General features: G+C 33.3%; 1 protein-coding gene across 1 annotated transcript in view; it reads right to left on the bottom strand.

Moving 5' to 3' along the window:
• Positions 1–754: 754 nt before the first annotated feature.
• Positions 755–19,001, bottom strand: part of LOC115451384 (zeta-sarcoglycan) — a 31,901-nt gene continuing 13,654 nt past the window's right edge. The window contains exons 2-6 of the mRNA XM_030179678.2: positions 4,954–5,179; positions 4,463–4,652; positions 3,967–4,159; positions 3,604–3,727; positions 755–2,564 (exon numbers count right to left, since the gene is read on the bottom strand). Of these exons, the coding sequence (XP_030035538.1) occupies positions 2,370–2,564; positions 3,604–3,727; positions 3,967–4,159; positions 4,463–4,652; positions 4,954–5,179 (928 nt within the window). The 3' untranslated portion in view covers positions 755–2,369. The remainder of the gene's footprint in view (positions 2,565–3,603; positions 3,728–3,966; positions 4,160–4,462; positions 4,653–4,953; positions 5,180–19,001) is intronic.

The raw sequence follows: 19,001 nt of genomic DNA, 5'->3' as shown, positions 1-19,001 counted from the left end.
AACGGTCTTTAATATTATTATGATAGAACTTTTAGTTATTCCGAGACCGTTTCATAATAAAATAACCCATTTCAGTTTACCCGTATCTTTAATTATGAATTCCTGGGATATTTTATTAAGTAAGTAATATATTTTTTTTAATTTTGTAATGTTTCTTGGTATTTCGCAGTCTTAGTAATTATTATAAGGTCCCTAGAATCTATGACGTCATGCATACGGTGCAAAGTAAAAGCTAAGAAAACAATACCGACTGTTCAAAGAAAGCGCAGCTGCTTTGCTTTGAGTAAAAACAATTTGCCAGTAAATAACTGCGTCCCTTGGTGCTCTCCGTTTTACGGCATTATTTTCGTGTAACTGAATATTTCTAAGAACGGGTTGTATCACAAAAACAATGCTGGTATACACATGTATATACTTATGTTTTTCTACAAAGTTTATTTACAACAATATCAACAATGCTAGTTATTAAAACATTTATGTCATTATAATTTTAACAGACAGACAGATACACATCGCGTTTTCTAATCTATACAAAGTTTTATTACTACCTTAGCAAAGATTTACATATTTAATCTGCATATTTCTTTATAAAAGATAACATCTAACAACTTATTTTAACTTATTAATAAAGAATAACAAAGGTTTAAAATGGGTCTGAAACTATTTCATACTATTACATAATTTATAATTCTAAATTTTATGTGATGTTAAGCACATAAAAATATAAGCATATTACAATTTAAAATCTTACGGTATTAAATGATTATTTTGAAGATATTTACTTCATTTCATAATATTTGTTGACTCAATAAGTATATATATCATATCGTTACTACATATTTTATAAAGCTCGCAATATATGGTACAGAAATCTAAGTTATTTAATAAATGTCTGTATGGTACAATCGGTATAATATATTAAACAGACAATATACTTATTTTTAAGATTGCTTTAAATACGTTTAATTATTTTTTGTCCATTAAAATTTGTTTAAATTTTGACGAAAGGTAGGAACTTGCCGATTCTCGTGGATTTATTTTGAATTGAAACGTGACAACGATTATAAAGAAGTTGTAACATTTTTGGTATCTACATAAGGTTGACTTTATACACCTTTTTCTTAAAATATAATATAGAAATATGTATTAAAGAATAAAACAGATTTATTACCATTTATTTAATATCAAAGAATTATAATTATTTTTCGTAATTAAATTGACAACATTATAATTTCACGATAATAATTGAAAAGGGTGCATTTAAAATCATTGACAAGAATCAATTGCTCAGCCAATCTTTATACTAAATGAGACTCAAAAAGGCACTAGTTGTTATAATATGTATGAATTGATACGTTTTAAAAGTCGTTGTAGTTGAACAATTAAAAAATCTTTAAGACTAACATAAATAACACGACATTTGAATAACATCCAACACGACGATTAGCTCTATACACCATCGTAATGACATCGAAATTGTCTCTTTACGACTACTATAAGCACTCCTTTATTTATTATATTAAACATTAGTTCACAACACAGATATACAGAACAAATAATGACGTATTAAAACAAATACTACATTATTTAAAATTCTGGCTCGGCAAAATTACAATGCCATTGATAGTAAACACGATGTAATCTAAATATAATGTAAACCAACGACAGACGTCGCGTCCCTCGACGTTTGCCGTAATTATGCCAGCCGACGTTGGAACTACACCGGTCTACCTCGGAATGTATCCTGGAATGATCGAAATGACCTACTACGGCTGGTTTTTCGTGTATTCCATGGGTGATGTCTAGTCGGTTATCTTATCAGCATTCAATGTTTTGACAAAATAATAAAAAATACATATTTGAAAGAGGACATCCAATTATCAAAATATATTTCAGATAGAAAATAACAACATAGTTGCACGTCTTATGCCTTGGTCTTGGTCTTGGAAATTTAGTCCTGTATTAGTACACAGGCCTAAATTTCCAAAGGCATAAGACGTGCAAAATAGTGCATGTACATACTATTAACCGCACTTGTTTTTGCCCTATGATTGAGTATTCGTCATTATAAGTACCTGTCAAAAAATGTAATGCTTGGTTGTTGCCATGAATTTTTCGAATAGAAAACATACAGATTTCAATTCCCAAGCCTGATGATAAGACAAAGGACTTATCGATTTCTTAGCCTTAGTACTCTGCCATTACGTTAATAAGGGTAATACAAAAATATCATCATTGTAACCAAATAAATAAAATACCCACAGAAAGATTCTAATTACAAAACCATAAATAAGTAAGAAAAAAGATTAAAACCGAAACATTCTATAAAAGCACAATGCGCCACATAAACTAGAAATCGATAAAAATTATCATCGACAAATTAGGCTCTCCTCTCTGGCGACGCAAGCGCCATGCGGTGGCGCCAGAAATAGCTTGCCGTTAGCACACGCACAGAGCTGGTAAATGTTCTGGTGGTGAGGATCGTGGGAATGCGCCGCAGAGGGGGGCAGCGGTAGAGCTGATTTTAACTTTGGCATGTATATACTCGGCGCGTCTAACCGTATCTGGAAATATAATGAGGTTAGAAATGATTTCAAATATTAATACACCTATTTATGACTTAACTACTTACATACATCCCCTGTTATTTCCCTTATTCCCATTAATAATATATTCATTGCCCAGTTACAATATGCCTACTGACAACTGGCTGTGCTATATTAAATCAAACTAAATCATAAGTTTGTTACACGTAGGCAGTTAAAAGGTGTGTTTAGATTACGGAGATTGACGAACGTGCCTTAAACGTGCGGTATGCTACTACAATTGCAAAGATATAGTTAAAAGGGAGCGTTTCGCACGGTACGTACTGGTACGAGCTGCACGCAATGGTCAGTTACTCTCTATAGGTTGTTATTGACATGGGATTACCGCCTTTTCTTCCAAATAACCAAGGAGCTAACCAATACTCCTTCGGATGTATTTGCATTATGATAGAAAAAGATGGACTAGCAAGCAGATGAGTCATGTAATCATAAATAATACCCAAAGCATTTAAATCCACACCGTAATAGGAATTTCAAATGTGTTGCTGAATTTTAAGGAGGACAAATAGATTATACTCAAGGAAAAAAATATTTGTCCAGCAATCTCCTGTATAATTCTAAATCTCCAATATTATTCAACAAAGCCGTCAATACAATTTGGTTATTTTATATGACAGCTTTACTACACGGTACTCATAGTGTTATTTATTTGTAAAACCGCTTAAGGTCTGCACAGGTTCAGCATACCCCGAATGATGTGGTTCCCGTGAATCATGCGCACCTTCTTAGGATTATCAGTGCCTTTTATATTCGCATTTGCAAGTAGACCACTTTTGAAAAGCAATAAAAGGCTCTAGTATTATTTATGCATAAGTCTTGCGCAAGATTACAATGATAGTATTATTCAAGAACTATTGTTCAAGATTATTCTACATACCATGCTTTGAAACATGTTTTATCGAAGTGTAATTGAAACATCAAAATAGTATTAGTCCTTGTACCCAACGCAAATGCACAACTAAGTGAAATATTTTTGTAATAATATAAGTGTGCTTACCGAACCAGCGACGGATTTGAGTCTGAAAGTGGTTAGGCAGGTGGCGCTGATGTCGCCAGCCCGCGACTCTAGCGCGATGTTTTGTGCCGCGTGCATCTCCAACGAGCGTGTCGACGACTCCAGCCTGAACGATGCCGGTATTCATGAAAATCTTATTAAATATTTAGCATATTTAGGGACAAATACTATTTTGGATACTTTGTTGTAAGGGCTACACATATTATAATATGGCAAAACTTGACGTACAAAGTATTATAAGCTCACAATTCGTAACGAAACAGTATTTAATAATGCCACCTATAGTTTACTGAATTTATACCTATACTATAAATATGATTTTTTTTTTTTGGGTATTCAACTTACACTAAAGGTTTTGATGGAGGTGCTTTTACGAGTGATGTTTGTGCAGCTGTATGCAAGGTGATGCCAGCTGGACTTGACACTGTTAGGGTGTCAGCTCCAACTGTTACGGCGTCTTGGTTAGCCCCGAGTATTAATGCTCCTCGTGAATCTCTCACCTCTAGACGTCCGACATTCACCTCTAAGCGATCGTGACCTAAAAATATAACTTAATGATACTAAAAAGTTACTTAGCTGGCAACAATAATGGTAGATTAATCAGAATGTATTAAGATAGAAAATTACATGAAAGTAGTTTCTAGTAACCTAAAATCAACTTCAAATCGTGGCTCTTCCGCAACACGAAGCAAAACGTAAGAGCTAATGTAAATTTCGATGAATATTTCTTATGTTTTTTCACTCCAATCACGAAAATATTCTAGATAAATATATTATTATGATTCTGTAGAAACACGTTTATGAATACTGTTATTTTTTTTTTATTTGATAATAAAAATACCTAAAAATAATCTGCTCTGCAGTAGTCCGTGCGCGTCTCGAGTGGAAACTGTAAAATTTCTCGAAGATTCGATCGAGATTGGCTGTCCGCGTCGCGACTTAATACTCGAAACGAATAGCGAGTCCAGTACTAGCGCTTGTCCGAGAAGTTGCAGACCTCCTGGCACTACGCGTAATTGTCCCATCCCTTCCTGAAAACAGGAACATGTTATTGAAAGGTATTTTATTGAAATATTGTGTATTTTATATAAAAATAAAAAATATATACAGAGGTATTTTATTAATGAAGACAATAGAACAAAAAATTATTGGTGTCAAATTTTACCGTGGCTATAAAGGTTTTTTAAAACATTTGCAGGCAAGACTATAAACAACAGGCAGTCAAATATAAATAGACAAACAAATATAACAACAATCTAAATCCTATATTCCAATAAAAACTTCAATTCACAGTTTTCAAAACCAAAAGTGTAATTTAGTTGTCTAACTTACAGAGTTAAAGTCGAGCACTTTCAGAACCCACAGCGTCAATGCGAGATTAATGATCATCATAAACATGAGCGCCATGACAAAAATATAAAGGCATTTCTTCCTCCAACCGTAAATGCCAACTTTGAATTGGCTATTATAACTATTCCTGATCGAGTCAGGCTTTGTGTCTCTCTCCGCATTGTTGTGAAGAATCGGTTCTGGAGTGATCTTGTCTGCGTACGGTATCCTGGAAGAAAATATTTCTTTGAAACAATACACAAAGCTTGCCACGCAGATGTTTAAGATGAGATATTGTATCGGAACAATGTTGGCCCCGACAATTTTGTTACTCCAAATGCACTGGATTTATCCAACAGAAACCGTCTTGCTATTGGTTTATGATTTCTGAGCTACTAGTCTTAAATTACAGTCATTTTTACAGTGAATTAATAAATGAAACTATATATTCATCTTTATCTCTGGTGCCATCGTTTTCACCAAAAATCTTGGTTTTATTTTCAGATATTTTATAAATTTGTAGTTAAGTGCGAATATGGCGTGTGCGTGGTTGTTTTTGTAATTGAAAGTGTAAACTTAAATTAATGGAATGTAAGATTATAATTACTGTTGTAAATCACATCTACGATTCGAGGAACTTATCATTTTTAAGTAGATAAGTATGTGTTTTTGTTTACTAACACAATATCAAAATGACTATGTATACAGAGTCATGTTGTAAATGGTTGTAAATTATTATATATGGCTCTATCAAGTCGCGTAATGTTTACAGATAATTTTGTAACCTGGCGTAACGATGATATCTTTTATATAGTATTTCTCAAAGTAGTTTTAAATGAATTATTTGGTCCGAAACTTTAATCGACAATTGCTTTAGATATAGGCGTAATAACGCAAAAAAGCATATATTAGATATTTTAAGGATCGTAACCAGTAATAATGCATGTGTATTAACTCTACTTGGCTTCTCGAAAAAGGAGAACATTGAAAATTTTAACTTGTATGTTTTATTCTTAAACTTGAGTCGAAGTTACTCACTAGCGGCCGATTTCGATAAATGATCTCAGTCGCTACCGATTGCGAAAATTGAGCAATCTGAATAAAGTTTGTGTCATGCTCACAGATTACTTCATTTGATTGGTTTATTCTCGGGAACGATCCGAAGATAGCGATTAAAATTGTTTACTGATTTCGCCTGTAAATCTTAGCTCCTCTTTACACTACATTTTAATTCATCTAATCAGTGCACGCCTCCTAAAATATAGCTCCTAAATATTTTATACTGTCAGATAGAATATATTGACTTATGTAGCGCAACAATCGCGACATTTCTATATGATGATACGGTACGAAACCTATGGATTCACGTTTTACAATTCCAATTTGCAGAGGTCGCATGGCGGCGGACGGCGGCAGCGTCCCGCGCGTATTGTTGCCATTAAAACATTCTGTTTTTACGTCGAACACGTATAAAGTGCAGTTTTATATTCACGAAATGGTACTTTATCGTTTTGTTCAAACAAGGATTTTATAGCTTCACAATTACTATAGAAGTTTGCGATTCGAGCTAAAGGCACATAGACCCGTTATTAAGAGCTGTAAAATCTCAATACCTCGTGCTTTACTTGATTATTTATTTCAGTTATTGCATGTAACTACTGGAAGAATTGAATATAATAGAGATTGGCTTATTTTGTAATTATTTTAATAAATTAAAATAATTTACAAGGGCTATTAGCTTATTGCTATAGTATTTAAATGTTCCCACATTAACCTTTAGATGCTAATTTTATATTAGGATATAAAAGTGTGTAAATATATTTTATATTTGTTGAAAATAAAAACAAAAAAAGATTTTGGGATAAGCTGAGGCACAGATGGATCAAGTCCTGGATTAACATATAGACTAATTTGATTACAGTTAACGTCGGAAAGGTGCAAAGTACGACTCTTATTCCAGGAAGGAATTAATCACAATGCAAGTAGCTTCAAAACCAATAGTAAAACTGTTTTATCTATGGATTAAAATTGGAGCCTAGTATCATAAAAAAATATTTTATTTTGGAAAAGAAATTTGTAAGTAAGATTAAGTCTTATTATTAAAACATTCGGCGCCCATTTTTAAATAAAAAATACGCCAAAATGAAGCTTAATACAGCCTACAAAAACTAAAATGTTTCTAAATGAATTAATTTTAGCACACATCATTGCAAAACGTTAATTTAGATAATGTACAAAAAATCGTCTACGAATACAAAAATGACTCATTTAATATTAACACATAAAATGTTTAAGTGAAATTACCAAAGTTACAAAACGAACAAAACCTAGATTTCTCGATCAACTTTTTGCTTTAGTTTTTAGCCATCAATTTTGTTTTTTACCCCGGCTGCCACGCGATTGAAACTGCGGCCAATCATTCGTAATTAAATTAAATTCGCTGGCCGAATAAAATTCCAAAATAATTGGAAACCTATTGGTATAAGTATAAAGTACAGTGCTATATTGTCAATAATATTATATTAAGTATACTATGACAGATAAAAGTTTAATTATTTTCACCATTCACTGAAATATAGTTTTGTTTAGATATTTCTTTATACAACAATAAAAGCGAGACTTATAGGCATTCAGTATAAATTTATTTTTGTTAAACATGAATACTTATACATTTAATAATCTTAACATTATATTTTGCAACATAAATCATACTTCGCCCCGCCATTTATCGGAATTCATACTTTGTCCGAAGACCAAATGTTTCCACCTGACATGTACAAAAGTAGCCTATCCGATATTCGTAAAACTGGCCAGCGTCAGGGTGCGGGGGCCATAAATTTACAAGGATTCGCGCGCGACAGCACCGCTGCACACTGAAAAATTCCAACCATCTTCGCCAGGTTACATAAGAAAGATGTACAAGGATCGCTCCCATGTTCCCGTTTAAAGTTTTCGACAAAATATGTATTGAAACGGCCAGTACCAAAGGTTATCCCTTTATAATGTTAAGTTTGAAGGACATGTGATCAGGAGTGCTTTTCTATGTCTGGATTATGTCTGTTACTATCCTAGTCGAATTATAAAGTTTTGTAAAGCGTGAAGGACAGGTATGTCTTTTGAAATGGACAATACATTCATGTCAATAGATTTTTAGAATTGTTTATGAGTATTTTTTTAAGGAGAAAGTGTGTTATTACGGTGAGTCTATTACAACATACTCGCATTGTTATAAATGTATACAAGTTACTTTATGTTCCATTTTTCGGTCAAAATCTTTTCAAAATTAGACGTAAAAAAATACAATTGTATTTTCGTTTTTTTTGGAAATAGCTATTTGATTTCAAGATGATGGTTCCCATACACAGCCATCGGAACAAATGCCTCCCGCAAGATTTAGGGTAATCCTAATGCAATAAAAAGGGAGAGAACCAAATGTCGATGCGTATGTTTTGCCTTCATATTAGGGAACTTTATTTTGTAATATAGGCTTCAATTTGTTTTTTTTTAATAGTGAACAGCATTTACTAATATGTTTTAAAGTGAATAAACATAGATTTTTCTTAAGAATGATAAGTAACTGTAAATTTTATTTATATATTTTCAAACATTATAACAAGGTTTTTTTTTCTTAGTACATTAACAAGTTTGTCGAAAATAAAACCCTAACAAAAACATCAAAAACATAAAGGAAATCAGTTCAAGGATGTTGGGTTCACTTTATCTCCCCGTCCACTCTCCCAACACGTTTATGGGGTTTACGTGGCATTAGAAACCAATTACACGAATAATACCTTGGCATTGCTTCGCCCCTCGCACTTTCAGAGTTTAAAAAATCAAAACACGACGAATGCAATAAACAGAGAAAATTAACCATAAAATATTCTGTTATGGAATCTTCTGTAAACTGTGAGATTTTAATAAAGATTTGAGTAACAAATTGGTAATATTGCAATATTTTATACTAAAATGTAGACATCTGAAGTCACATGTAATTTACAATTTACATAAGCTATTTCAATTTGGCTCATGGATTTATAGTATTGTTTTTCTACGTACCTTTTTTTGTTAAATATCTACTACATAATGATCATATATTAATTATTAAGCTAGATCACGTAAAAGGAATGTGAATATTAATACTTGAAAACGTGTTATAAATACAAAAAGCGTAATGATCACCAATAACTCATAACGATGTCTATTGCATTAAATACATACAGATATTTTAAGGCAGAAACGGGTAGAAGTATAATAAATTCTCAGTGCGGAAGCGTAAACGATGTACGCGGAAACGAGCACGTAGCATCGCGTAGCAGAGGCGCGGCTCGTAGCCTCGTAGCCGTACACTCGTAGCCGCGCGTGCCCCAAATGAGCCATATTAATCATCTCCATCACGGCAGCTCGACTTCTGAGCTTCCTCTGTTTCCAGATTTCCCTTAATAAGACTACCTTTTATCTTCCGAGATAAATAATAGTAATGTTTTAAAAGCATTGTGACTGTTTATTATTATTGTATTGCTAGAGTACGCGTAAATATTTTAATTATATGTCTTTTCAATAATTGGTTTGAGAATACCAATATCAATGTTTGCCTGTACAGTCAAGCAAAAAAGTAACTGAATAAATTCTAAACTTCAAACCGTCAATACACGTTAAGTTTATTTGAAACATATTTTTTTCTTTGTGTGAAGTAAAGTAAATATTTTATTATTCTTAAAAAATAATTTTAAGATTTGAAGTTTTGAATATGCCCTAAAAATTATGTGCGTGACATGTATCTGTACTGAATATTATACATGCTATAATTTTATAACCAGATTCGAACAAATATTGCGTTCGCATCCAACGAGAACTAATGTTAACTATTATAATTACCAAAACGTACATAAATTACACTTGAATAATAAAGTTAATACAACAAGAATGCCTCACAAAATTAGAAACGCGTGGCACTTCAGTCCGATTACTGATTAGTCCACTTTATATAATACTTATTTCAATATAGTAACCTTTCTATATACAATAATCATTAAGTGGTACAATGAGCTTAATGCTTACAACAAAGAGATTGGCTCCTTTGTGGTCATTTCAGCACGCTACGTTTTAACAGTAGTTACAAAGCAGTCATCGTCCGCGCGTCCAAGCACTGGGCCCTTATTCTGTATGATAGTGTAAACGCGTAACGCGGCCGTGTCATGTTTTCGAGAAATGTGCGTGGAATGGTATTCTGTAAGCAAAATATCTATAGTTCTAAACATGAAGCGTTGTGATACGTGCTTGTTACGCACTGTTAAAATAACGTGCGGGATAGAGAATAAGGCCCCTGACGGTACTCGACATGTCAGTAGCGTACCACGTATAAAGTCCGCACCGAGGGCCACGCGCTTGCGGTGCGTCAATTAATCAATGAAACACTTATAAACAGACGCGAATGAGTGAAAGCGAAAAAGTCATGTATAATTTGTGCTGTTTGACAAATGCAGCATGTTAGAGTGTTGTGGATAGTTTAGCAGTATGTGCTAATTGAGCGTTTCACCACGCGCGGACTACGCGGCGGCCGGAATACGCGGCTGCCGCACATTCGTTAGCAATATTCCGCTAACGAACCAAACTAATGGCTATTAAGTTGAATAACGTAGTACTTTGCGCTACAAATACCATACACGGCCGCGCTGACAGATGACACGAAATACGCACATACGCGGCTTAACAGATTTTGCATATAAAATTTATAACAAGTTAAAAGTACAGTCGGGTACAACAACCCTCAAAATACGTATCGAAACAGTTGCATACGTTTATACATATAAAGCATAAATATAATATTTATAATTTATATCATTTGTTATTCATAAATTACTACCATAATCCGATGCGTGAAAATTCATATAATATGTATAATCGAATAAGGCTATGTAGGTCATAATCGTTACGAATTGAGATATTTTTTTAAATTATACAATATCACTTTGAAATGAGGATTTTTATTCTGGAAAATGTTATCATGATTGATGAAAGTTCGATTTGATAGGCCAATACACATCCATTACTATAAATAAACTTATTTTATGAATGCATTTACTTTAATTGTTTGTTCTCTCCATTTAATTACTAAAATAAACGCAATTTAATTTTACTATGTAAAATATTTCGTTATTACATTATAAATGCTGCATACGAAAACTAACCATTTTAGTGTGATATATTTCGGTCACAGATGCAAACCTAATATCGTGTTGGGTAATAAATATGCAAAACATTAATTTCAATACTATTAAAAACAACACTTGCATTTTAATACGACATTATTATTCTTAAAGTGAAAATTAACTATACACAATAACCTTTTCGCATCTTAATTACTGTAACTTGTATCATGGAATCTAATACTAAAACTCTTAGATAATTTATAGATAGTCTAAAGTAAAATTGGAATTAAGAATAATAAAATATAAATTCGACGCTTTTCTTTTTAAACGTCTGTAAATTATGCACATAATATATTTGTCACAATGTCGCGCGAAGTTTAATTAAATCGGCTTCAGTTAAACTACTGACTACATAATACCACGTGGAAGATGTTTAACGTTGAGAGTGTGGTCGCATGCAGCAAATACAGTAGTACAGCGCTGCATTATATGGCTCATAAATCATGTGCATTGAAATCTCCTTCCTGCTTCGTGTCGGTGGGCCATAGCCGAGCGACGGATATTTGAACCAATGCACCGCCGAACTGGCTGCACTACACCCCGCAATACTTTGTTATGGCTTGTACCTGCGACTTGGCAAACTTCGCAGAGGTAGAGCGCCGCAACAGCTTAGAATTATCGCAGGGAAATACGAGCCACGTTACTTTATGTGCCCGGCGAAACAAAAGAACCCTGCACTGTTTTAAATAACATTCAACGCTGTTCCGTACTAACAAGTGTATTGAAATAAAATTCATGTATCACTATAATAAAAGCAAACTGTACAACGCATCATTTAATACAAATGCTTTTGAATACACATATGGTTCGTTCTGGCTACGGTCAATTTGGTCGGTTTTACTTTAATATCGTAATTAAACCGAATTGTTCGTTGTTCCTTATATGTGCATAATTTAACTATTGAAGTGTATTGACGTATCGTCATACATCTATAGGTTTTATCTATTCTACATGTTATAATATTTTGCTCATAGCTTCGCTTCTGTATAGGACTTTCTCAGATATAAAATCATGGAGTCTTCCCTAGTAGAAGTTCTATCTATTTATGTACAATATCTTAATTAGAGTACCATACCTTACCTTCTTTATTATTACATATAACATGTAATAACATTGTAACAGGCCGATGTCAGTACATTACAGATATTGAAGAAAAACTAATAAGGTATATTAAAGCAACAGAAACCATAACAACGCTTTTTATTAACTTCTGCATCGAATTGTATGCAATTTTCACACATTTATTGCTAAAGGTCTAATATAAAATATAGGCTCCATTATATCCTGGGAAAATATAAAGCGGTACTTTTATCCCGGAAAAATGTATCACGCGGGCAGGACCACGAGCAAAAGCCAGTTAGTAATTATAATGTAGTTAATCTAAGGTAGATTCCAACAGACATAACCTTAGACTTTAGAATTAACATTTAGAATAACTTAGTTAGTAAGACAAAGCCGATATGTATTATAACACATTCACATCCGCACAATAGGCGAGCCGCCCGGCGCCGCTCGCACTACACCCAACCAGTTTATTACTCAATAGCTTTTGCATGTTGTATCCCGTGATGCAACATGAATCAATCCTATCTGATACGTATATAATATTGTGGGAACTACGTTACTTGGTAAGACATGTTTTTAAGTTATTGTTTATTATATGTATAGATAAAGATGCTAAGAAAAATATTTAGCAAAGTTCATAAAAACAATAATGCTAGACATTAAAGGGAAAGCATTTTTTTTATTGAGCATGTACCAAGTTTAATAAAAATCACGAAAAGAGTAAATAGTTAAAATATATGGAGACCATTTGGGTCAATACCATGTTACAATGATAGTCACAAATCTAATTGTGAACTCATCGCCACAGCAGGTACGCATTCCAATTCGAGCAAGACATGCGGTAGCTTCAAGCCTTAAGTCTCACAAATAGCAATGTCTGACCTGAATCGAACCAAACGTATTGAATTATTACGGTCCTACTGAACCAGTAAAGCAACATGCATATGCAGATTATTTAAAATAACAACTGATAATAAAAAAAATCCTCAATAATTATTTGAATAATCACCCCTTCATCGTAAAACACTAACAAGTTTTTTTCATCCAACTATAAAAAATGTTGTAAAATGTTATAGTGGAAACGAGGTAGTTACAAATAAGCACAGGACGCCCTGTGTTCGGGTTAATACCTTGCCTGAGAGACATGTCGGGCAGGCTCAGCGAAACGTCAAAGGGAAATTGAAAATTAATTTATGCTCTTATGTTACTATACCTTCATAAATCAGACAACTGAAATTCTTCGCAGAGTTGTCTCGGGTAATTGGAATTAGAAAATATAACTACCTATATTTTATATATTTCGCTAGCATGGCTTATTAACAAATAATTCAGCTAACGATCATGACAAGCGAGAAAATGTTATAACAAGAATGGGGAAGGAAATGCCAAAATATCAATTACAATAGCTACATGTTTCAGAATGTAATATTTATTTATACCGTTAAAACTAATTAATATCATCTCTAATTGTTTACAAACACCGGAAGCTGAGAAAGCTGCCATTTTAACGCACCCGCGGTGGGACAGAAGGAACGCACTCGCGGGACTGCTCCCAGAAAGAGTCGTAAATACTCGCGACGGCACTCACTTATAAATTAGGATCATAAAGCAGTTGCCGAAGTTTGTTGGCGGCACGAGGACTATAAAACAACGCTTACGTCTCCAAGGGGATCGCTGCGTGCTCGTCTCGCGCACCCACAATCTTTTCATTTGCAAGGATTGTTAATCATATAATTAGTGGGGACATTATGAAGATAAATCAACAGCTGTGAAATAGTTGTAGTAAGATTAAAGGGAAAGAAAGCTTTAGATACGGTTAGAAAAATTTTAACAATTAAAATTACAGTATTCTTTTAGGTAACAATTTATGTCACTATTTAATCCTAAATAAAAAATCTCATTGCACATTATATTACAAGTTTTTAGTCAATCCTTCCTGATCATTATATAAATTTTTATATTGTAAAAATATTTGTTGATATATTTTTATGAAGTACACGAATGGATAAGAAATTTGGCACATAGGTACATAAACCATGTCCTGAATTAACATACCGGCTAATTTTGACGCGGAATGGTACACAATTTGACTTTATTCTGGAAAACGTTACGCAGGCGAAACCGCCATGATACATCAAAGTACAAATCATAAAATATATATATGAAATCAATTGAAGTATCTCATTTAAAATGTACAATCGCGAATAATGCGATCGAGAGCGCCCTGTAAATATGAATCAAACTTTAAACAATATCCACTAATTTTCATGTTAATTGCGTTTTATTGCGTGCTATAGTGCGATGTTTTAAATAACTTCCGCCATTAAACGTGTAGCATTACACAATTATGACCCGTAATGAAATTTGCGTTAGATCAATAGTAACGTATTACAATACTGTCTAGTGCGAAACGTATTTTTAGTAAAACAATCATTGAAATTTAAGCCTCCTAATGTAAATTATAATAACCACCGCCAAACTATTTTTGTTTGCTCCTAATGCGTTGCAAAGTAAAAATATTTTATACAAAGCCCACCTTATTTGAATTTTTTTTACGCACATGGAAAACTGAACCCACTGCAAGTGATGGTAAGTGGAGTTGGGTCTTGGACCCAATAGAATGTCGCCTTATGAGAGATGATTATTCCTCGGAAGTCGACACAATTATGCCGGACTACTAGAACCGGATACACACAGGCTGATCCCGGAACGCGACACACTTGAGCCACTATGGCGCAAATCGTTACATGAAGGAATATAAAGTTTTTTTTTGTTAAATTGAAGCATATTTAATATTTAAGGAACTAACAAACATTCACATTAGATTTTGTATTAAAAGACGAGCTGTGGGTGCTCAACATGGCCCGTAATATTATAACAAAATACGTATTTGTTAATGTTGATAATAGTACAATAATAAATAATATTATCAGCTCTGTATTATATTATACCGTTCCACTGGCGGGCACATTCCGCCTTTACTACTGAGAAGGTTTAGGCCATAGTCGACCTCGCTGTTATAGTGGGTATTAGCAAACTTTACATTCCTTCAATATTCTTAGGGAAAACGTCTCAAGTTTCCTCACGATGTTTTCCTCCACCGTTAAAGCAAGCAATAATTCACAAAGAATACACACATAACTTTAGAAAAGTTAGAGGTGCGTGGCTTCAGTTTTGAACCTGCGGACAATCATCTCGGCAGTCCGTTCTACTCCCAACAAGCCTATTGCCGCTTTCTTTTTAAGAAAGTTTACTTTATGGAAATAATAACATGGCCAATGTCACGACGCACTATAGAAAAATGTCATTACTTTTTTCAGAATGGCGGTGCCTTTGGAACCTTCCGTAGATGCAATTTCGTTTGTGGTTGCAGACGCATAAACCCACATTATTTGAAATAAATTGGAAAAGTTTTACTAAGATTTTTGAAAACTTGGCTATGTCAAGAACCGGGCTATGTTCGATCATAGTACTTTATAACTTAATGTCAGATATAAACTGACTAAAACTTTTCATAGACATGTTGACGTAAATTATGGACATTCAACAGTAATTTTGATATCAACATTAACATTAAATTTGCCAAACAACAAACACTATTATAATATAAAACAGAAACTACAAAAATCGTTCTTTTAACTTTTCAGCAATCAGCTAAAAACAGTCCTCGAAAAGGAAAACATACATATTCAGCGTGTCAATTAAACATTGGCAGTGCCAATGGCGGATTTCAAAAAGGACGTCTCGTAATAATATTACGGAAGGTGCGTGTGAAATGAGTCGACGCGTCAATAGTCAGTACTCCATTAATTAGCGTATAATAAAGCGTGTAACGTAATTAACTATCGGCCACGGCAAATTAAAAATCAATTGTATGGCTATTTCGTGTGAACAGCTTTGGTTTCTTTATTAATTTTTATTAAAATGTCGATACACGAACTGTGTATAATAATATATCTGTATTCGCTCCATTAATTTTGAGAAAAGTGAAAATTAAAAGGCGATCGTGAAAATTTGCTTAGTAAAGTAGACCTCATGTCAAAATATAAGTGATTCGATAGATACTACACTAGGCTTATTATGCAATATTGGTACTAAATTAATTAATTCACCATAATATATGAGACTAACACAGTGGACAATTGTTCATTCTCTTGTGAAATAAAAAAGAAACATGGTGACTACCCTTCCGACTTTTCAATCGAATTTATAGCATTAAGCAAATTACTATTAATAGACGACTTAAGACCAGAACCTAACACAACGAATCTTCGATATATTAACAATAAAACAGTAAAATATTATTATAATTAAGTGCTTCAAAAAGAAATATCATTTTTTAATTCATAATATAGGTATTTGATCCATGGTGCGATATCGTGAAATCTCTTAGAAGTAATTCGCAAAGTCGAGTTTGCTACAGACGCTTTGCTCACACTTCAAGTTAGCTCCAGTTAAAGTTAGCCAACTTACCGCTCTTCCACTGTGTAACGACAACTTACATACACTCTACTGCTGTTTAGTATCATTTGAGTTTCACCACATTTGTGGTTTATTTAAAGGACGTCCTTGACTGAACTTGTAAATTTTGCACTTTATTAATTTTTCTTTTATTTAATTCCTTTATGAAAACAGCATTTATTCAAATACAGTCGTGAAAATAGCAAAAAGCCACAATTTTATGGTAAATCTTATGAAATAAACTAAAACTGACTAGTTAATCTACCCGCAGTCATTATCAAGTAAACTTTATTTTAAAAAATTAACATAATTTTATATCTATCGTTTAAACTATCAACAAAACGCAGGTCGCAAGCGAACATTAGTTTGAGTTGGGTCTCCATAATCCCTATAACGCACAGTTATAACAAATAAAGCGACCCTATAATTATATTAAACTTATAGAGACGTTTTATCTAAGTGGTTATTAGTTATTCATACAGATTCAGTTGCTGTCAACGTCAAATAATATGTCGTTTCCTTAATTTTTGGTCATGAAGAATAATATTAAAAAACGCAAAATTGTTTCAAATTATGCAAAGTTTGGGTTGGGTAGGTGGTATTTAATTGCAGGTAATGCTATTTTTATAAGAAAACGTGATGCTAAGCTTAAGCCAAGCCTAAGCTTGTCATGACACCCAATTAACGGTTAATTTTCAATCGTCATATATTATTTATTAATCAAATAAGTTATAACTTGATTGGATATAAAAGGGAAACAAATTGACAACCATATACATAATACATAACTGTAATTTTTTATTCGTTTGTGTTGTACCTTTATCTTAAGATCTAAAAATCAGCCTTAAATAAAAAAGTTCAATGTATTTCTTTATAGATTATCAGAATGTTCACACAAATGCTACATGCATAAAATAAAAAAAAGATAGCCAAAACCACTGAACGGAGTTCTCTTATGAAGTTTTCAGAAGTAATCAGAATATATTTGGGAGCAGAATAAAGGTTTCATTCAAATCATCATATCGGACAAAAGTTATCGTCATTTTATGATTACTACAATTTAATTTAAAACTTTAGTTAGAATTTTTCTACACAGCCGTAGCTACATAGTACGCTTGCTGTATAGTAATATTCCTTTTTTTATTCTATACGGACATAGCTGCAGCTATACATATTATCCCTTTTTTATTTAAACTGAAAACAGAACTTATGGATCAACTATATCACTAAACGAAATCTAGTAATAATATCATTATAATATTTCCTCAGTGATTGTTCAATTGTTATGTCCACTCTAGTCTCATGGGGTAGTCCGATTTCCTCATGAAACAAATATGTCTGTCTATCAACCTGTCAGTACCGATAAAGTGGCGTGCATAATGCCTTAAACGACAAAACAGTGTGCCCGATCACTCACAATTAAGTTCATCTACCAAATCGTACGTAAGCTACCCTGTCGATGTGTTCGCTGTGAAACCGGCCATTGACATTTGATCATTTTAAAAATCGTGTAAATGGAATCCGCTACCCGTGAAAATATTCCAGCGTCCGGAGAGTCAAAGGCATTGTAAAGAAAATAAAAATGATATTTTCATCACATGTTCGATTTACATATACGGAGTGGCACATTCTAGATCGTAAGCGTAACGTGAGTGTAAATAATTCAGCCGATACGAACCCGCTCTCCCGGGCTTTCGATGGAATACCAACTTCTGATCTGTGATTGCTCACGATAAATCTTTTCCTTTCAACACCGATTGTTGTTTGTTCCTTGTAAATATTTTATTGATAAGTATCAAATGCAGGTTCACAACTCTTTCTTTATATACTTGTAGGTATACAGAGATACTTCGTAACTTCGTCGAAGAATATTAAGATGTCGTGCTTAACTTAAAAACTTTAAAGCCGAATAGTTGGCTATTTCCAATAGATATGTATAAACCCTATATCATATCGTAAAAATAAACCTGGGCCAAAAGAGCTAAAATCCGTACAGATTCCAAACATATTTGGCTTGTCACAGCATTATGCATTTACCCAGAGAATATTTTTAAATAAAAACGTTCACAGGTAAAAATTTCGGCTTACATAAAAGCGCGCGCGACAAAATAAAAAGACGACAATAATGTCTGGCTGTGGAATGTTCGCACTGTGACTGGCTGGGCAAACAAGCCAAAGCCGTGTGAATACGTGACACGCAGCACAATTCGGAGCGCAGAGCGTTGGCAAATCACTAATACTGCAACTAATTTCTATTTATCAATTATGAATTTCATTACAAACTGGCGCCGTTCAAATATTAATCACCGCTAATGT

The sequence above is a fragment of the Manduca sexta genome, chromosome 22 (assembly GCF_014839805.1).
Source record: "Manduca sexta isolate Smith_Timp_Sample1 chromosome 22, JHU_Msex_v1.0, whole genome shotgun sequence".
Lineage (NCBI taxonomy): Eukaryota > Metazoa > Arthropoda > Insecta > Lepidoptera > Sphingidae > Manduca > Manduca sexta.
Note: the sequence above shows the minus strand (reverse complement) of the source record. Positions and strands in the feature narration are given on the sequence as shown.